Genomic DNA, 26,180 nt, shown 5'->3' on the forward strand with positions numbered 1-26,180 from the left:
GGCTCGGGGCATTGCAACGGTCCTGGGCAGGTGCAAGCTGCCCGGGACCAGACTGGTTGTCGCCAGCGCTCGCGCACATGCATGGGTGCTGGCGCGCCAAATGTTGCAATTTGGCCCGGGAATCGCCTATAAAAGAGGCAGGGAGATTTGGGCGTTGTTGGCCTCTTGTAACCAGTATGCTGAACAGAAATAAAGAGTTCCTGAGAACTACAACTGCTTCTCATGTCATTGCCATTTCGCGAAGGACTTAACACTGGTGACGAGGATGGGATTGCCTTACATCGACTGAAGACAGGTGTAAGCTTACCCAAGAGTCCTGAGCAGTAGGAATGGCGTTGACTCAGCAGCTACCCGCCAATCTAGCAAGCATCGGGGGTAGGCTGGCTGATAGACCCTTCCTTTTTCTACAAAAAATGGAAGACTTTCAGAATTCGATGTCTCGCATCCGGAAAGATGGGAGTCCTACATAGCCAGGGTGGAAAACTATCTTAAAGTCAATCAAGTAAGAGAAGATAGTTTAAAAGCCACCACCCTGCTGTGCGTTTGCGGTCAAGACGCATTCGAAATCACTGAAAACATAGCAGCACCTGTACCTCTAGAATCTGTTAACTACACAGATCTCAAAAAACTACTAAAGGAACACTTCCAGCCCAAGTTGTCCATCATCGCTGGGCACCACGCCTTCGAACAGAGGGATCAGCGACCCGGAGAATCAGCCAAAGAATACATTGCTGCGCTGAGAAAAGCCGCTAAACACTGCGAGTTCAAGGATCTAGAAGAACGGCTGAGAGACAGATTTGTATGCGGACTGAGGCATAGAGAATTACAGCAGAGACTTTTTGCTAAAGAAGACTTATCATTCCAAGATGCCTTGAGAGAGGTTACTGCAGAAGAGGCAGCGGGCGGCGCCATCAAGAACATGAGGCCGATCAGAAGCACTCCAGAAGCTGTGTCCGTGCACCAGGAAGGAGTCCAAAGGAACCCAGAGGAGGATCCTGACGATGAAGTAGACCGTCTCTACCCCACGAAAGGAGGGAAACAGAAAGAAAGCTCTTCAGCTCTCCCCAAGTGCCTCGGTTGTGGAGGTCGCCACAAGAGGACTGACTGTGGATTCCACTCCACTATCTGTAGGGCATGCGGAAAACAGGGACACATTGCAGCTGTGTGTCTGGGCCGTCAGAAGGTACAACCTCGGGAAGAATTGCGCCTGAAAGGTACCAGGGTCCCCAGCCAAAACAGGGTGGGTTTCTGCGCTTCGCGAAGAAGCATTTATAGGACAGGCACACACAAGCCCATCAAGAAAAAGCTGTCACTTAAAGTGAAGCTACAAGGGGTTCCATTGGCTATGGAACTGGATACGGGGTCTGCACTTTCAATCATTTCCATGCACACGTTTAGGAAGATTTGTTCTGGCAGCGGATTTCAGGCCAAGCTGAGGCCTTCCGACATTGTGTTAACAGACTTTCAAAACTCCAGAGTGTGTGTTAAGGGGGAGGCCACCCTTAACGTACAGTATAAGGATTTTGAAGGTCCACTAGATGTAATAGTAGTAGGGGGTGAACGAACGAGTCTCATAGGACTCGATTGGTTTGAGGCCTTGGGAATACACGTCACAGGGCTCAATAGCTTGCAAACAATTGACCTACAAGAAGTCTGCAAAGAATTTGCAGATGTTTTCAGCCCCCAGCTGGGCACGTACAAAGGACCCCTTGTGTCACTGAAGTTAGACCCCACTGTCACCCCTATTAGAATTAAAGCAAGAAGGGTCCCTTTTGCTTTGAAGGGTAAAATTGACACCGAGTTGGACAAATTGATTCAGCAAGGAGTTTTAGAACCTGTCGACTCCAGTCCTTGGGAGACCCCCATTGTCACGCTTCTTAAGGCAAATGGGGACATTTGCATCTGTGCAGATTACAAATGCACTCTGAATAAGGCATTGCAGCAACATGCCTATCCTGTTCCTGTGGTCAGTCATATCCTGGCCTCCCTCAAGGGGGGGCGCGTTTTTGCAAAGCTTGACCTAGCTCAAGCGTATCAACAGCTGCTTGTTGATGATGCTGCTGCTGTAGCTCAAACCATTGTGACCCACAGGGGGGCATTCAAGGTAAAGAGGTTACAATTTGGAGTTAATGTCGCTCCTGGAATTTTGCAAAGCGTAATGGAAAACACACTACGGGGTATACCAGGGGTTTGCCCCTATTTTGATGATGTCTTAATTGCAGGAGTCTCTACACACAACTTAGCTGAGAGATTAAGGGCTGTCCTGCTAAGGTTCAGGAAAACGGGCCTCAAACTTAAGAAGGACAAATGTAAAATTGGGGTGCCTTCTACAGATTTTCTGGGATTCAAAATTGATGCTACCGGAATTCACCCTGCTGAATCCAAATTGAAATCTATTATGCATGCTCCTAGGCCAAAGTCCAAGGCCGAACTACAGGCCTTTCTGGGCCTTCTGAACTTCTACAACTCCTTCCTTCCAAACAAGGCTAGTGTAGCCGAGCCTCTTCATAGGCTCTTGGACAAACAGGCAGTGTGGCAGTGGTCACAAAAACACGAAGCAAGTTTCAATAAGGTTAAGGCCTTACTCATTTCTAACAGTGTGCTTGCACATTTCAATGAATCCCTTCCTGTGTGCATCGCTTGTGATGCTTCTCCTTATGGGGTGGGAGCCGTACTAAGCCACCTCAGATCAGATGGAACTCAGGTTCCTGTTGCATATTACTCCAGAACCTTGCCTTCTGCAGAGCAAAATTATGCTCAAATTGACAGGGAGGCTTTAGCTGTTGTTGCTGGAATCAAAAAATTCCATGATTTCCTATATGGCAGGCATTTCACGGTCTTCACTGACCATAAGCCTTTGTTGGGGCTGTTTACTACACATAAACAAACTCCCCAAATCATCTCCCCCAGAATGCCGAGATGGTCTATCTTTCTGTCTGCCTACGATTTTTCCTTACTTCACAAACCTGGGAAAGAAATGGGCCATGCTGACGGCCTCAGTAGATTACCCCTGCCGGTAATAGAAGCTGACCCTGCACCAACAATCAATATCCTCTCCATTCAGGCCTTGTCTGAGTCCCCTTTAGATGCCAGGGATGTGGCTGCTGAATCAGCCACAGATCTCACACTTTCGCATGTCCTTTCTTGGGTTTTATCTGGATGGCCAGTGAACTGTCCAGGCACTGAGTTTCAGAGTTCCTGGTCCAAAAGGAACGAGTTATCCACATTCCAGGGATGTCTGCTTTGGGGGAGCAGAGTTGTCATTCCTGCCTCAATGAGGACTAGGGTCTTAGGTTCCCTCCACGAGGGTCATCCTGGCATTGTACGTATGAAGGCGCTTGCGCGCAGCCATTTGTGGTGGCCTGGATTAGACAGAGACATTGAAGCTAAGGTGCATGCATGCCACCTTTGTCAACGCTCACGCCCTGAAATGCCCCAAGCTCCTGTACATAGATGGGAGGAAACACAGTCTCCATGGTCTAGGGTGCACATTGACTACGCTGGGCCCTTTCAGGGTCAATTCTTCTTGGTCCTAGGTTGATAGCCATTCAAAATGGCTTGAGGTTGTACCTGTCTCTTCCACCACCACTGCAAAGACTATTCAAGTACTGAGGGGGATTTTTGCTGCACACGGGCTTCCTGATGTCCTCGTATCTGACAATGGCCCTCAATTCACTTCTTCCGAATTCCAAGCTTTCTTACAGGCCAACATGATTCGTCATGCCACCTCTGCACCTTTCCACCCATCCACCAACGGTATGGCTGAACGCATGGTTCGCATCACCAAGGACGCCTTGAAGAAAATTACCTATGGAGACTGGCATCACAGGTTGGCTGACTTCCTCCTTTATCGCACTACACCTTCCACTTCTACTGGGAGGAGCCCAGCTGAACTTCGTTGGGGGCACAAACTGACTACCAAGCTTGACCGGTTGCACCCGGACAGACTACCTTCCACAATTACACACCCCAGGGCACCTAGACAACTGCTTGTGGGTGCCCCGGTTTGGACTCGTAACTATGGGCCTGGTCATTCATGGGTCCCTGCCACTGTATCCAGGGTCACATGTCCTTTGTCCTACGAGGTGTCCCTGGACAACGGTCGTGTCCTGCGACGACACATCGACCAGCTCCGCACTAGACGGGACCTTCCCACTGAGACTCCTGGGTCTTTTCCAGGGGGGGAGGGGGAACCCTTTAGGCAAAGGGAAGAGTGCGGGCTGCCTCCTATCAGTAACGAGGGAGCTACAGACAGCTCATTCAGAGATTCCGCGAGTGCTCCAAACAGGAATCCATGGAGCCCAACTAGAACTCAGGCACCAGTGCCTACTCCAGCCAGGGAGTCACCCCGGGGGCATAATCACTACTCACCCACTTCACTCAGTACTCCAGTCAGGGAGGATATCCGGGAGCGTCCAAACAACCCACACCCTGCAAGAGAGCTGGCACACATTCCGTCTAGTTGGCCCGACACTTCCCCTGTCCCTAGAAGGGGGCAAGCACACAGGGAGGTGGTCGAGGAACCAAATCCCGACTACAACACCTCTGACATCACTCAGGGGACAACTGAGTTTTGGGACAGCACTGAAACCCCAACAAGCCCGGGTACAGAATGGGAACGAGGGGAAAGACAACCTCTTGACAGGTCTAGGACAGACCTGGGAGGTTCTACAGAATTGCCCAACAGTGACAGTCACTTAAGAGGGCCAGAGAGTCTGCAGCCAGGCAGGACAACCAGGTCAAACAGAGAAAGAAGCCCTGGCCTGACGAGCCCGGTGGGCAAGCAAGCAGGCCAGGCATTGGAGCACAGTCCTTGGGAATCACCAGGGTGTAGCAAGGGAAACAAGCATACATCACCCCTCAGTCAAGGGGTACTTGGTAAATATCCAGAAGTCAGGAGGTCACAGAGAGCCAGAAGATCTCCTAAGTATTTAGAAGATTTTGTAACTCTACTGGCAAAACAGAATTAACAGAGAATATTCCTGTACACATGGGAAAACAGAACACTGGGAACAATAGAAGCAGAGGGGATGACTGGTACAAAGTAGTATGGGCACCACGCTCGTATTGGATTGTATATTATTATTGTATGATCATAGCCGGGGGGGAAGGGGTGTTATGTCTTGAGCCTGGGCAGGTGCAAGCTGCCCAGGACCAGACTGGTTGTCGCCAGTGCTCGCGCGCATGCGCGGGTGCTGGTGCACCAAATGTTGCAATTTGGCCCGGGAATCGCCTATAAAAGAGGCAGGGAGATTTGGGCGTTGTTGGCGTCTTGTAACCAGTATGCTGAACAGAAATAAAGAGTTCCTGAGAACTACAACTGCTTCTCGTGTCATTGCCATTTCGCGAAGGACTTAACATCTTCCTTTGCAAAAAGTCTCTGCTGCAAGTCTCTGTTCCTAAGCCCACATGCAAATCAGTCTCTCAACCTTTCTTCTAAGTCTTTAAACTCACAAGGCTTAGCTGCTCTTCTCAAAGCTGCAATGTATTCTTTAGCCGATTCACCAGCTCATTGATCCCTCTGTTCAAAAGTATGTCTCCATGCAATAACAGACAAGTTGGGCTGAAAATGTTCCTTCAGTAATTTTTTTAAATCTGTGTAAGTGACAGATTCAAGAGGCGCAGGGGCTGCTAGATTTTCAGCAATTTCAAATGCATCTTGACCAGAGACAGAGCAAGGTAACGGCCTTTAAGCCATCTTCTCTTACTTGATTTACTCTAAAATAGTTTTCTACCCTGGCCACATAAGACTCTCATCTCTCTGGGTGCATGACATCGAATTCAGACAGTCTCCTTATCTTCACCATTTTCTCCTTTGTAAGGAAGAGGTCTATCAGCCAGCTTACCTCCAGCGATGCTGTACTGGCAGGCAGGTGCTGAATTTAACGCCGTCTTCCTCTCTTCAGGACTCCTGGGTAAGCTTACAATTCTTCTTTATCTATTGTAAGGCATCCCACCTTCGTCGCCAGTGTTGAGTCCTTGGCTTAATGGCAAATGAGCACAGAACATCTCGTAATTCCAACAAGTCTTTATTTGCAGTCTCTTCCACTCCGTTACAGCTCTGAAGCTCGCAGGCCTCTCTGCTTCTTTTAACAATGTTCCCCGGGCAGAATGGCAACAATTAGGAGCGCTCCGCGCCTCGTGCATGTCTGCAAAGCTGGCGCCAGCCTGTCTGGTCCCGGCAGCTTGCAACTGCCTGGGACCATTGCAACGTCCCGAGCCTGCCTTTGCAGGCTCAGGACACAACAATATCTTTCTGGGTTAGTTGGTACAATGGTTTGGCTATCACAGAGTAGAGGGTAATCCATAGTCTGGCATATCCTATAATGCCTAGGAAAGATCTAAGTTGTTTTACATTGGTTGGCTGTCAGCGCTTGCAGTCTGCTTTCATGTAAGCATCTAGTTCCTTTATCTAGTACATAGCCTAAATAGTTTACAGTTTGCTTAGTCCATTGGATTTTCTTTCGGGACACTGTGTATTCCTTTTTGGCTAGATGGTTCAGCAATTCAATTGATTTTTCCTCCAACTATTGTTCACTTTCTGCTGCCAGTAGTAAATCATCTACATATTGTAAAAGCATTGTAGGTAAAGAATCAAAGTCTCTTAAATCTGCAGACAAAGCAGCAGCAAAGGCTGTAGGGCTGTTTTTATATCCTTGTGGTACTCTAGTCCATGTCAACTGGCAGTGACGTCCATTGTCTGGGTCTTTCCATTCAAAGGCAAAATAATCCTGGCACTCTGCCAAGGGGATGCAGAAAAAGGCATCCTTTAAGTCTATTACTGTGTACCACACTTGGCGATGTGATAGAGCAGCGGTTCTCAACCTATGGGTCGCGACCCCATTTGGGGTCGATCGACCATTTTTCGGGGGTCGCCAAAGGCAGCGATCCGCCATTTTCTCCCCTCCGGGGGCGGCGCTGCGCATGCGCCGTGCATGGGGGCGGCGGCACGCGTCCAGAGCGGCGCTGCGCATGCGTGCCGTGCATGGGGTGACGCTGTGCATGCGTACCGTGCATGGGGGCCGCACCGCGCATGCACGCGTGCATGGGGGCCGCGCCGCACTGTGCATGCGCATAACATTTGTGTGACGGGGGTCGCCGTCACACAAACGTTGAGAACCGCTGTGATAGAGTGATCAAAAGGGTGAAAGGATTGGCCACCAAAGGGTGCAAAGCTTGAATTCTAATGTTTGTCTCTCTAAGGTCCTGCACTAGTCTCCAAGTTCCATCAGGCTTTGGGACTGGAAAAATTGGGGTGGACCATGGAGACTGAGTTTCTTTGAGAATGCCAAAATTCTAAAAGGTTTGAATATGTTCTTTTATGCCAATACAAGCCTCCCTTTTTATTGGATACTGCTTTATTGAAACAGGGACTGCACCGGGCTTTAGTTTTGCCAAATGAGGAACAGCAAATTTAGCATATCCAGGCTAAGTCTTTTGATAATTGATATTATCTCTCATCTCTAACATGATGAGATAACATTTCATCCCAAATGTTCCACACTTTCATTAGCACCTGAACTTGTCCATATAGCAATCCACCCCACCATTTCCTTTCAGTAATTTAATTCAAATAATTTTTGGAAATTATATTTCTCCTTCTCTTCCTTATCTCTCTTCCCTGAGATCCCTATCAAGCATATTGTCTTCAGATGATATTAACTTTGTTCTCTTTGTCCTAAACTATTCTTATCAAGAAGATGGACTTCTGAAAGGATTCCATAGGACTCAGTGCGCACATAGGGAATGTTCTTGAAGGACACTACTGAGGCAGACAAGCATGTTTAAGTCAATTCCAAGAAACAAATTTGAGACAAAGTCTCTGACAAGCCCTTCTCTAATTCACACAAAGATAGAGTGAGGGAGGGGGAAAGCATATTTATACTTGCAAGATTCTGTTACTATAGCTGGTATAATAAAAGTAGTAATTTCTAGTTCTAGAAATATATAGCATTGATTTCTCAGTCAGGTTTCCCTTATAGGGCTGACTCTGTTAACCCACAACCCAAAACATTCCCCAAGCCTTGCTTTAGAACAATGCTTTTCAACCTTTTCACAGACTATACCACTTTTAGGATATGGCAATATTCAAGTACCCCCAGTCATCTAGCAAGGTGTCAAAAACTTGATGACAAAAAAAAGGAAAAAAGTGATAAAGTACAAGTAGTCCTTGACTTACAACAGTTTGCTTAGTGACTGTTTGAAGTTACAATGACACTGATAAAAGTGACTTATGAACATTTTTCACACTTATGACCATTGCAGCATCCCCAGGATCACGTGATTTACCCAGTACTGGGTTTACCAGGCACCTAATGCCGCTTGAGTCTAACAGTTAGATTTAAGTTAGTTTTCAGTCCTGAATCTTGAAAGCTCAGTTCTATGGGAATTGTAACTGGTGTAATCAGGCTACTTACCAGGGGTCATCATTGGAATCTGTGTCTATCAACCCCTGGCCATTGTCTGGTGGGATCAAAATTCCTTCCACCTGTTTTGGCGATGGGGTGAACTCAGTGACCTCCACTCCTTTCACCTCAGTTTCTCTGGCCCATGGCAATGCCTTCCCCACAGGGCTGGGGTTCGCTTTCTAAGTTGGTTTTGAATTCCGTTGCTCTGTGCCCTTCTCGGCTGCACTTAAAACATGCAGTCGAGCAAACCTGCCAAGCTGGTTGTTTGATTACTTCCCTCTTCTCTGGGGGCGATTTCTTCCATGGCTGAGCTGCTGGGTACTTGTTGCATATTTGACCAATCTCCATTCCTCTGCTAGGATATAGCAGTCATGGAGGGTTGTAGCCCCCCCCCCTTAAGACACAGGCATTGTACAGGTCATTGTTCAATCCGTCTTTGAAGCAGCTGATTAGGATGTCTTCTGGCCAGTCATTGAGCCAATATGCCAGATCACCAAACTCCTCAGTGTACTCAGCCACAACCCAGTGACCCTGCCTCAGTCTTGATGCGGTCTCTTGCTTTGTGGTTGACTAGGAGATCCTTGAACTGACGATAGAGTGCTGTCATTAACCAGCTGAAATTCCTCAGCTCAGGAGCATTCATGTTGTGGAGGTCAACCATCCAGCTCCCCGCTAGAAACACTGATGAGAAGTCCACCCTACCTATGGAAACTCAGTTGATACTTGACGAAGAGTTATCACTATTTTTCAAGCCCACATATTTCACAGCTTTCTTATTCTCAGAGGAAAAACAGAAACGGGAACACTTTTTTTTTGAGTTCCAGAAAGCAAAACAGAATAAGTAAATAAATTTGCTTTGACATTTCACTTCTAGCTCAGATGATTTACTCCTGCAAAGGAGCTTATCTTTCCATGTCTATATCTATGCTGATTTGAAGGGCGAAAGAAGGATGTGAAACAAATATCCAAATTATTGCTCCCTAAGGACAAATTCTTTAGACAAAATTGGCTGATCTATTAGCTGAATGCCACTATTAGGAAATAAAAGCTAGAAAGAGGTACCATTATTATAAAATTGATTACTTTGATTTTTAATGTTTTTTAAAGGGCATGCAGAGTTGTATGAAATACCTGCACAAATGTCAACAATGTCACTGTGGGAGATGAAAAGGTAAACAGTGAAGAAAGACAGGAGAAAGAAAATTTGCTCCAGGCTATTTTAAGATGAGATATGGTTCAGTGCGGATGTAAGGAAACACTCTGTACATGTTCAGTAATTCAGCTTTTAGTATTGGTTTTTATGTTCCAGAGCTGTGCTCTCCTTGTGATTTTAAAACTGTCCAGGGAAAGCTTACGTTAAACTAATTACCACACTCCTTGGACTGAAATCCAGCCACTAATATTACACTAATCTTGATGTTTGCTTTCTTTTAACTGTTGAATCCGTTTTGGCCATTTTTTAGTGAAAAGTGATACAAACATATTCGAACTAAGGAAAACGATACGGAGGAGGGGGCAACTGAGAGAGGGGGGGGGAGAGGGAGGGGGGGAGGGAGATTTACAAACACCCGCGCACATGCGCAGAACAACTTAAGCACTTCAGCGAGAAAAGAAGGCTGGCTGCAAGCCTAAAACGGATTCCCGAGTTCCGGGAGGCCTGAGAAGGTAGCGGAGTCATAAAAGTTGAGCAGAGAACCGTTTCTGCAGTCCAGAATCTGAGAATTGGCTCGCATCAGCGGTATTAGGGAAGGTTCGGGTTGTTTCAGGGGCTCGTTCTGAGCAGCAGCAACAACAAAACCCAGGCCACGCAGTCACCGCGTTTCGTTAGAACCACCTTTCGCTGCTGGACGGCCATAACGCTTGACAGCTGACGGCACCCTCGGTTCGTGTTTCCTTCCTACCTCTTTCTTGGGCCGGCCTTGTCCAGCCAAGTAGGGCGGTGTTTCACGGAGGCTTTTCCATTCGTTTACCTGGCTCTTTTTGTGTGTGTGTGTTGGCTTCTTTGAGCAAAATGGGGTGGGTGGACTAGAGAGCGTGGCTTTGCTTAATTTTGTTCGCCCTACCTGTTCCTGTTTCCAGACCAGCAGCCTCACAAATTGCGGTTGGAACCGCAGATAGGGAAACCTCAAAGCTGTACTTTCTGCCCACGAACGGTGCCCCAATAGTTCCTCTCATTTTCTAGAATAAGCTTCCTGGGTGGCTGGGGAGAGAATAAGAGCGCGCGAGGTGGAAAGTGATTGAAGATAAACATTTAGCGCCTGTTCAAGAAAACAAGCATTTAGGTTACGCATAAGAAAGAATTCTACCTCATTGATGCATGGGCTACTTTATATGGATTACTGTTTTTAAAAAGCTAAACAACCGTTAGATGACAGCATAGAGATACAGAAAATATTCTTTGTCTCTTTATTAGTGGTCATCCGGAAGTTTCAGAGCAGATAGGCTACATCAGGAGTAGGCAACCTTGGCTCTTTTATGACTCTGGGAATTGAAGTTCACAAGTCATAAAAGAGCCAAGGTTGCCTACCCCTGAGCTAGATGCAAATGCCTGGAATAAATAATCAAACAAAATTCACATAAAGTGTAATTGGCCGAATGTTTGCTTAATATCTCATATAAACCCAACCATTGTAATTTGTGGCTAGAGAGCCAGTTTGGTCTGGTGGCTAAGGCACCAGTTTAGAAACCAGTTGATGTGAGTAGTCACCTGAGGCATAACAGCCTACTGGGTGACTTCAGGCCAGGCACACTTGCAACCTAAACAATAGGAAGAAGAAACCCTAACAATATGTGGTTAATTTTGGTTGAAGGTATCTCTTATGAGTCATGCAGCTGAATTTTTCCAGAATAGTGGTGGTCTCAAACATATTTCTAGACAAATAGTAATAGGAACAAGAAAAAATAATTAAAATTCTGTTCCTCAGCATACATAATAATAGCTGGGAAGTGTGTAGTAAAAAATAGTCTGTCAGTGGGCTTGCATGTCATTTATTGTAATTGTTAATATAAAAGAGGAGTTGTTGCTTATTGGAAAAATACATTTCATATATAAAAATATATTTTAAGTACAATCCCATGAAAAACATTTTTTCAACTTGGAATCCTCCCAATATGTTAGACTACAACTCCTTTACTTACCAGGAAAGAAAAGGCAGCCTTATAATTCCAAGCTGAAAAGGACAGTAACTAGTTAGTGCTTCTGTTCAAGTGTTCATAATAAGAACAGAAAATGGAAAAGGTGAACACAGAGTCATATGTAAGTTACTTTTTATTTTCTGTCTGACTACAATATTTTTAAGAAATCAGATGCATTTATTGCTTTAGCATAATCCCAAAAGCTGCATGGTATAATACATTTATCTTGCATATATCTGCCACCGATGCAATAAAGGTGCACATAATTGCATCATGATAAATACAACAATCACAGTATCACCTTTGCATCCTCTTCCCACATACACAAATGCTTTGGAGAATGATTAAGTAGCACTTAAATAAATTTTGTTTTGGAAAATGAAGCCTTGAAATAAGGTGTTAAATAACCCCAGAAAATGTGCAGGTGTCATATCATCTAGCTGGAACAAAGATTTTCCCAAATGAAACAGCAATATTTCTGTTCTTGGAATATATCCCCAATTTAAACAATTAAAAAAAAAACAGAATAATTGGACAATGTCTTTTGTTTGGCAATCCTAGAAAGTCCTAAGTATTAAGAAAAGCCGAAATAGTGAACAGAAAATGGTAGTAATGTAAATAAAAGGCTTTCAACTCTATGACAAACAGCATGAAAATTACCATTAGTTTTAATATTTTATGTTGAATATCTCACATTGAATGTTTACTATTTTATGCTGTGTAACATTGAATATTTGGTAATATTTTTTCCAAAATTATATCCCTAACAGAAATATTTCTTGAGGAAAATATTTTGAACAAATAAAGTTTAAATAATGAATGATAGATGCGACCCGTTCTCTTTTGAATGTTATTATTTCTTTAAAAGCTTATTGCAGTTAATAGTGTTTTAAAGCAAGTATTTTGTGTGCTTTGTTTTGATTTTAGTTATATCCAGTTTATTTTGAAGATTGACTTCACAACTTGCTGCATTAAGCATGAATTACTCACGTTTCATTACTGCAGTAAGTGCAGCAAGACAAGCATCTCCAATAAGAGTTCTCAGTAAGTATATAGTTTGCAGTTCGTTCTTCAGACTTTCCTCAAGTTCTAGTTAGGGGTTATCATAGACACGATTATTAAGAAGAAGTGATATATGGAGGTGGGCACTTCTGGCATTTGTAAACTGTTGTGATTTTTTTCCCCACAAAATAGCTGATATAAGAGAATTTCCCATTCAGAAGAAAAGATGCCATGATATTTGTGACCACTTATTTCCAAGAAGACAAATTGGTGGGGGAAAAGAAAAATAACAATGCTTAGAAATTACATAGCAAACAAGTCTTGGAGCTTTTGTTCCAAAATTTGTTTCATATTAAGTGCAGAAATTCATTATTTCTGAAAATGTGGCATGGAAGATGGTACTTTGCACAATATCAGCTTTCTTGTTAAATAAATAAATTAGAAAGTGCAGAAAACTAGGCAGCTATTTTTTTTTAAATGTCCACATAGTAGGCAATGTACTAGCCTACCTTAAGCTGGGATACCATGTTGTATGATACTGTTATTTCCCCAAAATTTTTGGTGACTGGAGAATATGAGGTTTAAATATCAAAAAATGTTATGTATCAAGTTAATGAAGGCCTAAAGCAGTGGTTCTCAACCTTTTTAATGCCGCAATCCCAACCGGTCGTAAGTCGAGGACTACCCAACTGGTCATAAGTCGAGGACTACCCAACCGGTCGTAAGTCGAGGACTTTCCCTGCCCGGGAGCGCTGCGCATGCATGGTGCCGCCCCCTGCGCCGGCTGAGGCGTAGCTGGCAAGCGGCAGAGACGGCACAGGCCGACCACCAGCTGGGCCACCAGCTGGCCCAGCCCAAGGGAGGTAAGGCACCCGCCGGGCCCCACACGCACTAGCAACCCTCCCTGCACCCGCCGGCCTCCCACCTCCCACCCCTGGCCCTCTTTTACTTACATTTTAGTTGCTCAGCAGGGAGGGGTGGAAACTTCCAGACAGCTCGCCTTCGCTGCAGACAACTTGCAGCACCGTTTGCAGAATGGGACTTTTGGCGGGCTCAGCAGGGCAGAGACAGCCTGGACAATTCCTATTGGCTTTCGAAAGCCAATAGAATTAGATTCTATTCAAGAGAGTCTATTCTATTGGCTTTCAAAAGCCAATAGAATAAAAGGGAGTAGCACAGCCAAGGAAAAGGGGAAAAAATGGCAGACTGCATTGTTTGGCGACCCCCGTGAAATGGTCGTTCGACCCCAAATGGGGTCCCGACCCACAGGTTGAGAACCACTGGCCTAAAGTTTATGTCTTCAATATTGTATAAGGCAGGGGTAGGCAACCCAAACACTTAAAGAGCCATTTGGACCCGTTTCCCACCAAAAACAAAACACCGGGAGCCGCAAAACCATTCTGATATCTAAAATGAAGATAACACTGCATATATCCTTTTTTACCTTTATTATAGGTGTGTATGTGTTTGTGTGTGTGTGTGTGTGTGTATATATATATGTATATGTATATGTATGTATGTATATATATATATATACATACACACACAGGTAAAAAAAGGATATATGCAGTGTTATCTTCATTTTAGATGTCAAAAGGGTCTCTCTCTCTCTCTCTCTCCCTTTCTATCTGCCCTTGGTCTGCCACTCCTCTTCCCCCGCTCTCTTTCTTTCTCTCTCTCTCTTTCCTCTCTCTCTCTCTCTCTCTCTCTCTCTCTCTCTCTCTCTCTCTCTCTCTCCCTCTCTCTCTCTTTCTCTCTCTCTCTTTCTCCCCCCCTCTCTTATCTGCTGCTCACCTGACAAGCTTCAGGCTGTTGTCCAACAAGATCAGGGGTAGGCAACCTCGTCTCTTTTATGACTCATGGACTTCAACTCCCAGAATTCCTGAGTCAGCCTAGCTGGGCTAGCTAGCTCTCTCCTGCCCTTCCTGCTTCCTGCAGAGACGCAGCAAAGGGAGGAGCTCCGCCCAGTAAGCTTTTCAGCTCCTCGGAGAACACTGTGAGTGCACTCTCTTTTACACACACACACACACACAGAGAGAGAGAGAGAGAGAGAAGCAGGGAAGCGCAATTCCTCTCTCTGTCTCTGTCTCTCTGCAAAGGCAGAGGAGGCTGGGAGCCGCAGGGGAAGGCTCAAAGAGCCGCATGCGGCTCCGGAGCCGCAGGTTGCCGACATGTGGCATAAGGCTACCAGATTTGGCAAAAATTTAGATGACACCTAGGGGGCAGCAAAGGGTTGTTATTTTTGTTGCTATCTCATAATAGTTGATTTCTGCAACTCAGACTCATAGCACTAATCGTATCAGGTATGCTCTAAGTTTTGTTTTTATTATTCTTTTATTCTAGCTGAATTGATGCAGCAATCTCCCCCATCATTAATTTCTCTGGCTGGAGGAGCACCAAATTCCAACATGTTTCCTTTCAGAACTGCTACCATTATCATTAAAGATGAAACAAGAGTTGAAATCAAGGAAGAGCTGATGAAGAGAGCTCTCCAGTATTCTGCTTCAGCAGGGTATTTTAATGGCAGATAAAAGTTGTGATTTTGAAGCCACAAACTCCATAAAAAAACTTCCAAATGTGGGGGCAGGACAGATAGTCTCCTTTATCTACTTCAGAGCTATCTTTCTATTGTTGACCTCCTTGAAAATGTTTAATGTATGTAATATAAGGAAATAGGGCAAGAATGGATACTTTTCTTGTCCAGAAAGCAGCAGATTGTCTTGACAAAACTTGTCCCTACTTGACAAAACTGCATTCTCCTTGGAGCAGCAATCCACAACTTGGGGAATCCTTCTAAACCAAAGTGGAAAATGTAGCTATGATGGTATTTGCCCACCTTTAGCTAGTACAACAGTTGCAGATGTCTTTAGAGTGGGAAATTTTAATGACAATCATTAGAATTAGAATACTTTATTTGGCCAAGTGTGATTAGACACACAGGGAATTTGTCTCCAGTGCAGAAGCTCTGTGTACATGCAAAGCAACAGAGTAATTATAATCATCATCATCATAATACAAATAAGAAGGAGTAGTTAAAAAGATAAGATAATAATGTTATAGCCATACAACATGGATAAATGTACATAGACTACTGTGAGAATTAGGTGTTCAGCAGAGTGATGGCACAAGGGAAGAAACTGTCCCTGTGTCTAGTTTTGGAATGCAGTACTCTATAGCGGTGTCCTGACCTTGCAATATACAGATGTTCTATGGAAGATAGGCTGGTTGCAGTTGTTCTTTCTGCAGTTCTAGCTATCTGTTTGAGTCTGTACCCATCCTGTTTGGTTGCTATACCAAACCAGACAGTTATAAAAGTACAAATGACGAACTCAGTAATTCCTCTGTAAAACTGTATCAATAGCTTCTGCAACAGTCTGAACTTCCTAAGCTGATACAGGAAGAACATTCTTTGTTGTGCTTTTTTAATAATGGTTCTAATGTTGGGTGTCCATTTCATATCCTGGGAGATTATAAAACCCCCAAACCTGAAGGATTCTACTGCTGATAGTGTGCTCTCGAATATAGTAACAGATGGTAGAATAAGGGCTCCTCCTAAAATACACTCTCATTCATTCTCTTGTTAATTCAAACATGAACAGTTGCAACCTATTCTGATTGCATTTGCTCTTGAAGATTATTCGGATGATACAAACGCAATGGCCTATATCAGTGGCGGTGAACCTATGGCACGGGTGCCAGAGGCGGCACTCAGAGCCCTCTCTGTGGGCACGCACACACGCCGTCGCCCCAGTCCTAGGCCTTCAGCTGGGTTTTATAAAACTTTTTCGCTTTAGGCCTCCACCGCCGTGTGCAAAAAAAAAAAAAAGGTTCAATCAGGCAATTTCAACTTCTCGCGGAGAAAAAAAAGGTCTTGCAAAGTTGGAATTGATTGATTGAACTTTTTAGTCCCATCCAGTCTGCCATTACCACTGCAGCCACACCCACCCAATGGGCCACACCCAGCCCATGGGCCACACCCACCCAGCACTCGATGATGCATAAGTGGGTTTTGGGTTGCAGTTTGGGCACTCAGTCTCTAAAAGTTTCGCCATCACTGGCCGATATGGTAGCAGGTGAAAATCACTGTGGCAGAGCTACACCAATATTACAGAAGTTGCATTAATTAGGATTACTTAGGTTCAGGATATATATAGGGCCATCTCCCCCAGAAGCAATCTACCCATCCTATTTGATCAGTCCTGAAGAAGATGCTCTGGCTTCTTCCTAAACAAATCAGGGCAGGATGGCTACAAAGGGCTTCAAGACTTTTTGAATCTGTCCCAATAGAACATTCTTCTGAAATCCACAATGCCCCTATAGACTTATTTTTTTCAAAGAGCAACTAAGACTTGACTCTTTCAAAGAATATTTGGAAATTAAGAGATGCAGCTTGGATTGTTTTTCACCTTCAGATTTATTGTTTAACTACCACTGAAATAGCGGTAAAGAAGGTAATGTTAATGACAACTGCAAGAGTAAGTCTAAGCTAGGATGTGTTTTACGTACAGCAGCTAATGCTGGTGGTACATCAGAGTGGTTTAACCAAGATCTAAAGGAAGATACTTGTTCATATTAGTGATTGCATAATAAAAGAATTAAAAGATAGATTAGATTTGTCTAAGAAATGCAAAAAGAATGAAAATCTTATGAAGAAGTGCACGATACACCTTACTAATGTAATCATATTTAGCATTCCAGAACTGTTGTCCTGGTTGAAGGATTTGCAGAAGACTGTCCATAACCCTCCAACAGTTGACTACAGTCCTCAGGAAGGACAAATGGAAATGTGTATCACTACTGGAAGCCAAGAAGGGCTATGTAAAGTAAGAAAAATGAACTATAATATACAGTGAGCATAATTATATAACTACTGTGAATCTTTAAAAATCTTTAAAAAGCTGCAGAGGCTTTCAGATATGTAGGATTTGTAGGGATTATGTGAGTCTAATCCTGAACATTTGGGGGGGGGCATCAAATTGCTTATCTTTGCAGATAGCTTGTCCTTAGTTCCAGGTTTTTCTATTTTCTTTTCTCTATTAAAAGTATCACCAGTATTTGCTATAAACTTTGCAAACATATTTCTGTTTAATCTCTGCCTTCTCAGCTCACATATTAATGAAAGCAGTAGTAAGAAGCAACACTTTGGTAAAGCCATTGTAGATCCTATTTATTTGCAATAGTGGTGAATATCTGCAGCTTGAGTGGAGGATGAAGGTGAAGGTTTGTTCTCCGAGCTTGTGGGTTGGTTTCCAAACATTTCGTTACCAGGCTAGGTAACATCTTCACTGGAGTTTAGGGGATGTTAGTATTCTTTTTTTATATATATAATGTTTTATAGAGAATAAAATATAGAATAGTAAAACAAACAAAATTAAAACAAATACGTTCAATTCTAACAACAAAAGAAAAAAATAGTGTACAAAAAAGGAGGAAAAAGTGGTCAACTAAATTTAATATTTAATATGTTGGATCCACCCAGGCTGTGTGCTGAAAGAAAAGAAAAAGAATCAATTCTCCACCCCTTTTACATACATACATACATACATAAGAAAAAAGAAGAAAAAGCAGTCAACAGATTGAGCTAAACATTACACTAATCTTCAAATCTCTCTGTTAACCATATGTTGTTATATTTAACACATAGAAAGTCCACAAACGGTTTCCAGTCTCTTATTTAGCTCTCTAGTTATTATCTCTAATCAAAGCAGTTTCCAAATCAGTTTATTACAGCCATATGGCCAGAAACACTAAAATATCCAATTGTAGGCTATTTACATATCTACATATATAAACATGCACTGAGCATGATCAAATGATGAATAAGAACACTTATAATAAAATTAATTTTTAAAAAATTATTTAAAAGATCTAAAAATAATATTTTCAAATGTATTTATCTTATTTAGTTTTTGATGAATCCCCAGTGGTACTGCGCAGAATCTAGCCACCTACACCATAATCACAGCCTGTTCATCCTTAAGCAGCCACTGGAAATAAGTATGTCAGAACAGCGAGGATACTTATCAATTATTGGAAGGATATGGTCTTTTTGAATATCTATATAGAAAGAACATCAAGGGATTATGTGTCCACCTCTCCTGAGCCACAGGAGCAGAGTCTTTCAGTGGTATCTTTTAGACTTGCTGTACAGGACGGCTGATGGACGCGCATGGCACCTTGCACGCGAAAATGCTTTTCGGTGGTTTGCTTATTCCAACTGGCTAAGATAACTGTCAAGAATAACAACATATTTAATGGAGTCTGGAGCCAGAAACAGCGGGGCTATCCCTAAGTCCACTTAATCAAAGCAGTTGATTTCGCCATCTCTGCTAATTCAGTCAATTTCAAAATCCATTGTTCAACAGTCGGCATCTCTTTTTCTTTTCAGTGGCAAGTACAATCCTCGCAGGTGTCACCATGTGAAAGAATGGCATCCCGAATTGTTTTTCAATTGTTTTGTCCATCTTACTAAAAGAAAAGCTTCAGGTTTCATTAATATGTGTATCGTAAATATTTTTTCCATTGTCATTGTTTTCACATATTTGCAAGACCATGACATGATGAACCTGGATTTGGACTACATTTCCAATATTTATTAGAAATCCCTTTATACATTTCCACTAGTCCAGGGCTTTTCAACCGGTGGTACGCGTACCACTTGTGGTACATTAATGAGTGGCAGGTGGTACACAGTGTAGTGGGGGAGGGAAAGAGCCAGCACAGGCAAGGACTTACAGTGAGAGAGTCCTCTGGAGCGCAAAGGCCCCAGGCTCACTTCTGGCTCACCCTCCCCCATGAGAAAGGAGGAGGGGGTGGAGACAGGAGAGGCTATAAAAGGAGACAGTTTGGGCAGGAGAGGGAGAGAGAAAAAGCAGCAGCCTTGGGAGGAGGTGGAGTTAGCTGCACCGAAGGGGAAGAAGAGGAGGAGGAGGAGGAGAGGGGGGATCAAGCAGGCTGCCATGAGCCGATCTACAGCTACTGTGGCAGCTGCCTGTGCTGGCAGCAGCAAACAGGCAAGAAATGCAGCGGAGGAGGGGTCACCCTCCAAGAGGAATGAAAAAAGGCAGCAATGGCTGGAGGTGAGGCATGAGGGAGGGAGATGGAGAGTGGAAGGATTCTTATGTGCTTTTGTGACTTTGAAGTTCTGGGATTTGTGCAATGTGGGCTTTGTGTTCTTAATGAGTGTTTGGCAATTTCTGTTTGGCTGATGTTTCATGTTAGTTTCTATTGCTCTGCTGTTGTTAGCTTTAAGTTTTGCTGCAAGGGATTTTGAAGTATTTTTCTCCTGAATGGATTTTGCCTGTATCATTCCTTTACTTATGAATGGAGCCATTTGGAGAGGCTGCCTTAGCCTGCAGCCAGTACTTACATTTTTTTTCTTCCTTAAGTGCCGGCTGTGCTCCTTACTTTCCTTTCTAGCCAGTAGCTAATTCTTAAAGGGGAATGTGCCTTTTTAAGCTAGTTCACTCAGCAGCTTGTCTTTTCTGTCTCTGGAGGCCTTTCCTTGTTTGATCAATATATGGAAGAGAGAAAATATGGGAGGGATTTCAAATTCTTCCTTCAGAAGGTGATGGGAATGAGAAAAAGGGAGGCTGGGAAGGGAGGGAGGAAAGGAAGTCCCTCCTTAGCACTTGGCCACCAGCAGCTCTGCCATTGACTTTGCTTGTCAAAAGGTTGCAGAAGGGGATCACATGACCCTGGAACACTGTGACCATTATAAATATGAATCAGTTGCCAAGCATCCAAATATAAATCACATGACCCTGTATGAAAAATGGTCATAAGTCATTTCAGTGCAATTGCAACTTTGAACAGATTTTTTTTTTTTTTTGGTCATCAAGTTTTTGACACCTTGCTAGGTGGTACTCGAATATTGCCATATCTTAAAAGTGGTACAATCAGTAAAAAGGTTGAAAAACCCTGCGCTAGTCTATCTGGGGTCAATACATCATTTTATAAAAGTTTTCTTTCAAACTATAATTTAATGTAAATTTAGTTCCTTTGTCCATACATTCTCCCATTTATCTAGCATCATATTTTTGCCCATTTTTATCATACACTCTTTAACATATTCATCTTCTAGATTCATTTTGAATAGCATTTTATATACTTTAGAAATCAAATGGGCTCCCCAACCATCGGTCTGTGGACCGGTACCAGGCTGCAGCAAGCCAGCAACTGGTCCGCACAAACAAGCAAAGCCCCATCCATTGGATGTAGGCAGCACACAAAACTATGCATTCTCCGGTCTGTGGAAAAACCTCCACGGAACCGGTCTCCGGTGCCCAAAGGTTTGGGGACCTCTGCTCAACAGCATAAATGAATGGCCAATTCAGATTTTGTTCCTGTGAAAACAAAACTTTTTTTATCAAGTTTAAATCTTTCACAAATTCTATAATAATTAAACCAATCACAGACACATCTTTCACTTACTTCTTGTTCTCTTGTCTTTATCTTAAATCCCTCTTTTTCAAATATCAATAAGTCTCAGTATGTCATCCATTTACATTCCGAAATCATCTCTGTTCTGTGTAGTGCTTCAGGAGGTGATAGCCAGAGTGGTACTTTATCAGCTAATCTTCTTTTATACTTCCACCATACGCATGTAATCAATTGCCTAATAACATGAATCTTAAAGCCAGAATTAACTTTTCTTTGTCTTTCTACAGATAGGCATGCTGTCCAAATCTCAAATCAAAACCTTCGAGGTCTAACAGCCTTGAATTTTTTAAAATTATCCAATCTTTTAACCATACCAGACAATAAGCATCATAATATAATCTAAGATCCGGCAAATCCAGACCTCCTCTTCTAGCAGCTTGTCTAACCAGCTTATGTAATAATGGGAATGACTCAGCAGGGTCTATGTCTCTTTAAGAGCTTTTGTATAAAGGGAAGGCTCCGCTAATGTATTCTCTCTCTTCCGTTTCCTGCTGTAACTGGTTTATTGGATCCTGCTGTATTAGTACATATATGTATATTGTTCCTGGTGTATGATATTGCAGATAGTGTAAGATAAACCACCATTTACTATAGCCCACTGTTTACTGTGTTTACTCCTGGGTTATCTCGTGCAATAAGACTGTGCATGCTCTGACATGTTAGGGGCCCAGAGAGAGGAGAAACCCAGTGAGAGCTTGACCCAGAGCCAGAGGAGTTAGGGCTTGTGGTTTGTTGTGGTTTGTGGTGGTAACAGGCAACCTGGACTCTGTCAGTGTAATGGGAGGAGGTTTCGTAGTATCTCATCTGAATGAGACAAACTACCTCTCCTGGTGTTTGAAAATGGAGATGTACCTGCGAAGGGAGGAGTTGTGGATGATAATTGCTGATCCACCTGGAGCCCTGGATAATGGAGACCAGAGAAAGAATGAGAAAGCATTGGCCAGCATAATCCTGAGTTTGGAGGATAGCCAGCTGATACATATGAGAGGTCTCCAGTCTGTTAAAGAGTGCTGGGAAGTTTTGCGCAGTGCATACGTGAGAGAGACTGCGAGCAGCAAAGTAATGCTGACAAGAAAGCTATATAAGGCCAGGTGAAACCAGGAGAGAGCATGTCTACTCATTTGCAGTCTATGAGAAAGACATTCCTAAAGTTAGAAGAAAGAGGAATGACTTTTACTGAGGAGTAAGGAGTATGTGGTGCTCAGTTCATTGGACACTTCATGGGATGTACTAGTGACCAGTTTAGAGTCCATGCAAGAGAGTTATTTGACTGGCCATGAGTTATTTGACTGGCTGGTTGCTGGAGGAGGAACAGAAATGGCAGCAGGGAGGGGATGACAATGCACAGACCAGGCCTAAAACTGCAACATCCAAAGATGCCAGTAGAGCAGCCAAGAACATTTGCATGGTGAAACGCTGCTTCATGTGTGGTTCTACAGAGCATCTCCAGAGACACTGCCCTAAGAGGAGAAACAGGAGCAGCGAAAGAGGATCATAGAGCTACACAACCGACATTTTCTCTGGCAGCAACATTAACTGAAAAAAAAAACTTAGCTGTTGGACAGTGGGATGAGTTGCAAATAACCTACAAATGTTTTCAAACGTAAGACCAGCTAAACAACATTTGTTAGCTTGGCTAATGGACAACAGTCTGCTGTTAAAGGGGAAGATAAAGTTTATGTACCTGATATTGGAGAAACATTGGATAATGTATTATATGTACCAAAGTTAGACCATAATTTACTTAGTATTTCGAGTTAGATAATATGGGGCATGAAGTACTGTTTGCAAAGGGTCAGTACACCATCAGAAAAGGTGGGAGGATTTGTACACAATGTATTAAGCTGGATAATTTATACATGTTAGGAAAGCAGCAGAATGATTGTGCACAAACACTTACAAACACTCCCACGCATGATAATTGTGTACATTTATTACATAGGAGATTAGGTCATGCAAGTTTTAGAGTGCTGTAAGGATGCCAGACCTAGCTGAAGGACTACACATTAAGCAATGCAACACATATTTAGATTGCGCAATTTGTAAGGAGTCCAGGTCCAGAGTGTATCCTGTAAGTAAGAAAAGCTCAAGGCAAACAGAGTTTTGCAGATAGTGCACACTGGTTTAAGTGGTCCTATGGCGCCCTCTCTAGGAGGGGCTAGGTACGTACTAGCCTTAGTAGATGACTACACCAGATATGGGTTTTGCTATTTATTAAAGAGGAAAACAGAAGTTCTACAACAGCTCAAACAATGGGTGAACTGTGTAGAGCGAAGACGTGGACATAAAGTATGCCAGCTGCAAACAGGGGAACAGAATTCATGTCTGACAATTTCCAAAAGTGCCTGAGAAACCTAGGCATAAGCATAGATGTACGAATCCGTACTCAGCAGCAGAAAATGAAGTGGCTGAACGGAGGAATGGCGTATTGCAAACCATGAAAAACTCACTGCTAGCAGATATAGGAATGAGTAAAATGTACTGGGGGAAAGCCATGAAAACAGCCAACTATCTAATAAACAAGGTATGGAATGTTGCTATCAATGAAACTCTATATTACCTGTTATATGGAAGGAAACCTTCATTGGCTCACCTAAGGACATTTGGCAGTTATGCTTGGGTGCATATTGCCAAAAGTACCAGAAGGAAGGGACAGAAAAAGGCCAGGAAACTTAGGGTTGTTGGATAGGAGCTAGGTTTCAAAGGTATAGATTCACAGATGGAACAAAGAAAGTTGTTCTTTCAAGGTCTGCTAGTTTTGCAGAACAAAACAATTGGGACAGGGTGCATGCTAACCCTGAGCTGTTCATGCCAACACATAGAGCTATTTCTCAGGAAGGAGAGGCTACACCAAGCCCAATGAAGGAAGAACAGAATAGCATGTCAGAATTAGTAAGAATAGAAGAGGGTAAACCTGAAGTAAAGAGAGAAGTCGCAGAAATACAGAACAGATGATACCAAAGAGGTCTGAAAATAGCAATAAAGGCATACCTCTGATCGGTTCTCAGCAAGTGGGGTTAGAGCATATAGTGTAAGGTATGAACCCCATAATTACCAAGAGATGTTATCATTGCCTAACGTAGAACAGGATAAATGGAAGGAAGCTATGGACAGAGAAATGGAGTCTATGAATATGCATCAGGTGTTTACCCTTATGAGATTAACAGAAGGACAAAAGGCCGTGGGGTGTAAATGGGTATATAAAAAGAAGGTTTTACACAATAATGAACAGTATAAGGCACAATGGACCTAGGACTAAGGATAAGGCCATCTGAATGCTTATCATTACAATGCTATGTAGACAGTGACTGGGCAAATAATATGCATGACAGAAAGTCAAACTCAGGGTTTGTGATATTGTTTGCTGGCATGTATAAAGATGGCAATGGGAGAACGTATCAGAAACAGAAGCAAACATGTAGACATAAAATATTGTAACGTCAGGGAGGTTGTAAAGAATAAATTGATAAAGTTACAGCATTGTTCCACTGACATCAATATAGCTGATATGTTGACTTAAGTATTTAAATACAGGCAAGCATTAAGAGTATGTAAAAGCATTTGGGTTAACAGCTGTTTAGCTTTAAATGGGAGGAGTGTCAAGGTATTGATTTAACAGCTAACCAGCTTATGTAATGTATGTAATGATGGAAATGATTCAGCAGGGTCTGTGTCTCTTTAAGAGCCTTTGTATAAAGGGAAGGCTCTGCTGATGTATTCCTTCTTCTGTTTCCTGCTATAACTGTGGTTTGTTGGATCCTGCTATATTAGCTCATGTATATATATTGTTCCTGGTGTATGATATTGTAGATTGTGTAAGATAAACCACCATTTACTATAACCCACTGTTTACTGTGTTTACTCCTGGGTTATCTCACACAATAAGACTGTGCAGATTCTGACACAGCTTATATTTAATTCTTGGTTTTTTACTTTGCCAAATAAATTTAGATATATCTTTCCACTATTTGAAAGTGGAATCTTTAATCAATATCAGTATAGTCTGAAACAGAAATAACATTCTAGGTAGTACATTCATTTTAATTACTGAAATTCTTCCCATTGATGACAAATCTAATTTTTGCCTTCTATTTAAATCCAATTTTATCTCCTTCTATATTTTACTGTAATTATTTTTGTAAAGCTTAGAATTTTCCTCAACAAGAGTCATCCCCAAATACTATACCCTTTTCACAACTTTAAAACCAGTTTTAAATTCCAATTTCTTCCGATCTTTCACCTGTATGTTCTTAGTCAGTCTTTGATTTATTTATTCTTAAACCTGCCATTTCTCCAAACATTTTAATCTTCCTCACAACATGTTCAATGCTCTCTAATGGGTCTTGCACAGTCAAAACCAAATCATCAGGAAATGCACATAATTTTTAATTATGTACTTTAATTTGTAGGCCCTTTCCTGTCTAATATCTCTATTTAACAGTTCCAACATTAGAATAAATAATAAAAGGGATAAAGGACACCCATATTTTATTCCCTTCTGGATTTCAACTGGTCTCCATTCACTACTTTAAACATAAAGGCCCTGTTCAAATTGTCAAAAGCTTTTTCTGCATCCAGAAAAATTAATGCAACCTGTTTGTCGCTACATTGTTGTAAATATTTAATTATATTCAAAATTACTCTTACATTATCATTTAGTTGTCTTTTAGGTAAGAAGTCACTCTGGCCTTCATGTATATATTCCAGTAAAACTTTTTTAAGTCTTTCAGTTAAAATACATATAAGATTCCTCCATAGTATCTAAAGAGTTTTCTAGTTCTTTATATAATTGGTATAATAATTCTAAAAAAGTTTTTGAATGTTTCTGTTAGCCATATAAGTCTTATTCCTCTCTTGAAGCTTCTTTTCTTAGTTTGTATGCCAACCATCTCCCTGGTTTATTTGCATGTTCAAAAAAATTGTTTCATACATTTAAATTTCTTTTCAATTTCTGAAAAAGTCAACAAAGAAATTTGTTGTTGCAATATTTTTAGTTGATTAAGTATCATAGAATCCTCTGGTGAGTTCTGGAGTTTCCTCTCCTTTAATTTAATTTCTTATAACACATTTTAGATTTTTTCATCCACCCTCCTCTTAATTGCTCTATTGTATTGTATAAAATGTCTTCATATCACAGCCTTACAAGCATCCCAAACTGTTGTCAAATTGGTTCCCTTACCTAAATTATTATTA

At 42.4% G+C, this 26,180-nt stretch overlaps 1 protein-coding gene across 4 annotated transcripts in view; it reads left to right on the top strand.

The window, feature by feature from the left end:
- Positions 1-10,001: 10,001 nt before the first annotated feature.
- The window catches only part of AADAT (aminoadipate aminotransferase), a 61,297-nt gene continuing 45,118 nt past the window's right edge, over positions 10,002-26,180 (top strand). For 2 of the 4 annotated variants that reach the window (XM_039323150.1, XM_039323153.1), the window contains exons 1-4: positions 10,002-10,290; positions 12,471-12,587; positions 14,889-15,057; positions 17,236-17,368. In XM_039323150.1, the coding sequence (XP_039179084.1) occupies positions 12,521-12,587; positions 14,889-15,057; positions 17,236-17,368 (369 nt within the window). In that variant the 5' untranslated portion in view covers positions 10,002-10,290; positions 12,471-12,520. Of the gene's footprint in view, positions 10,291-11,549; positions 11,665-12,470; positions 12,588-14,888; positions 15,058-17,235; positions 17,369-26,180 lie in introns of all 4 variants that reach the window. The other 2 variants (XM_039323151.1, XM_039323152.1) reach the window with 2 other exon arrangements.

Source organism: Crotalus tigris, unplaced genomic scaffold (genome assembly GCF_016545835.1).
Source record: "Crotalus tigris isolate CLP2741 ecotype Arizona unplaced genomic scaffold, ASM1654583v1 scf7180000024167.7108832, whole genome shotgun sequence".
NCBI lineage: Eukaryota > Metazoa > Chordata > Lepidosauria > Squamata > Viperidae > Crotalus > Crotalus tigris.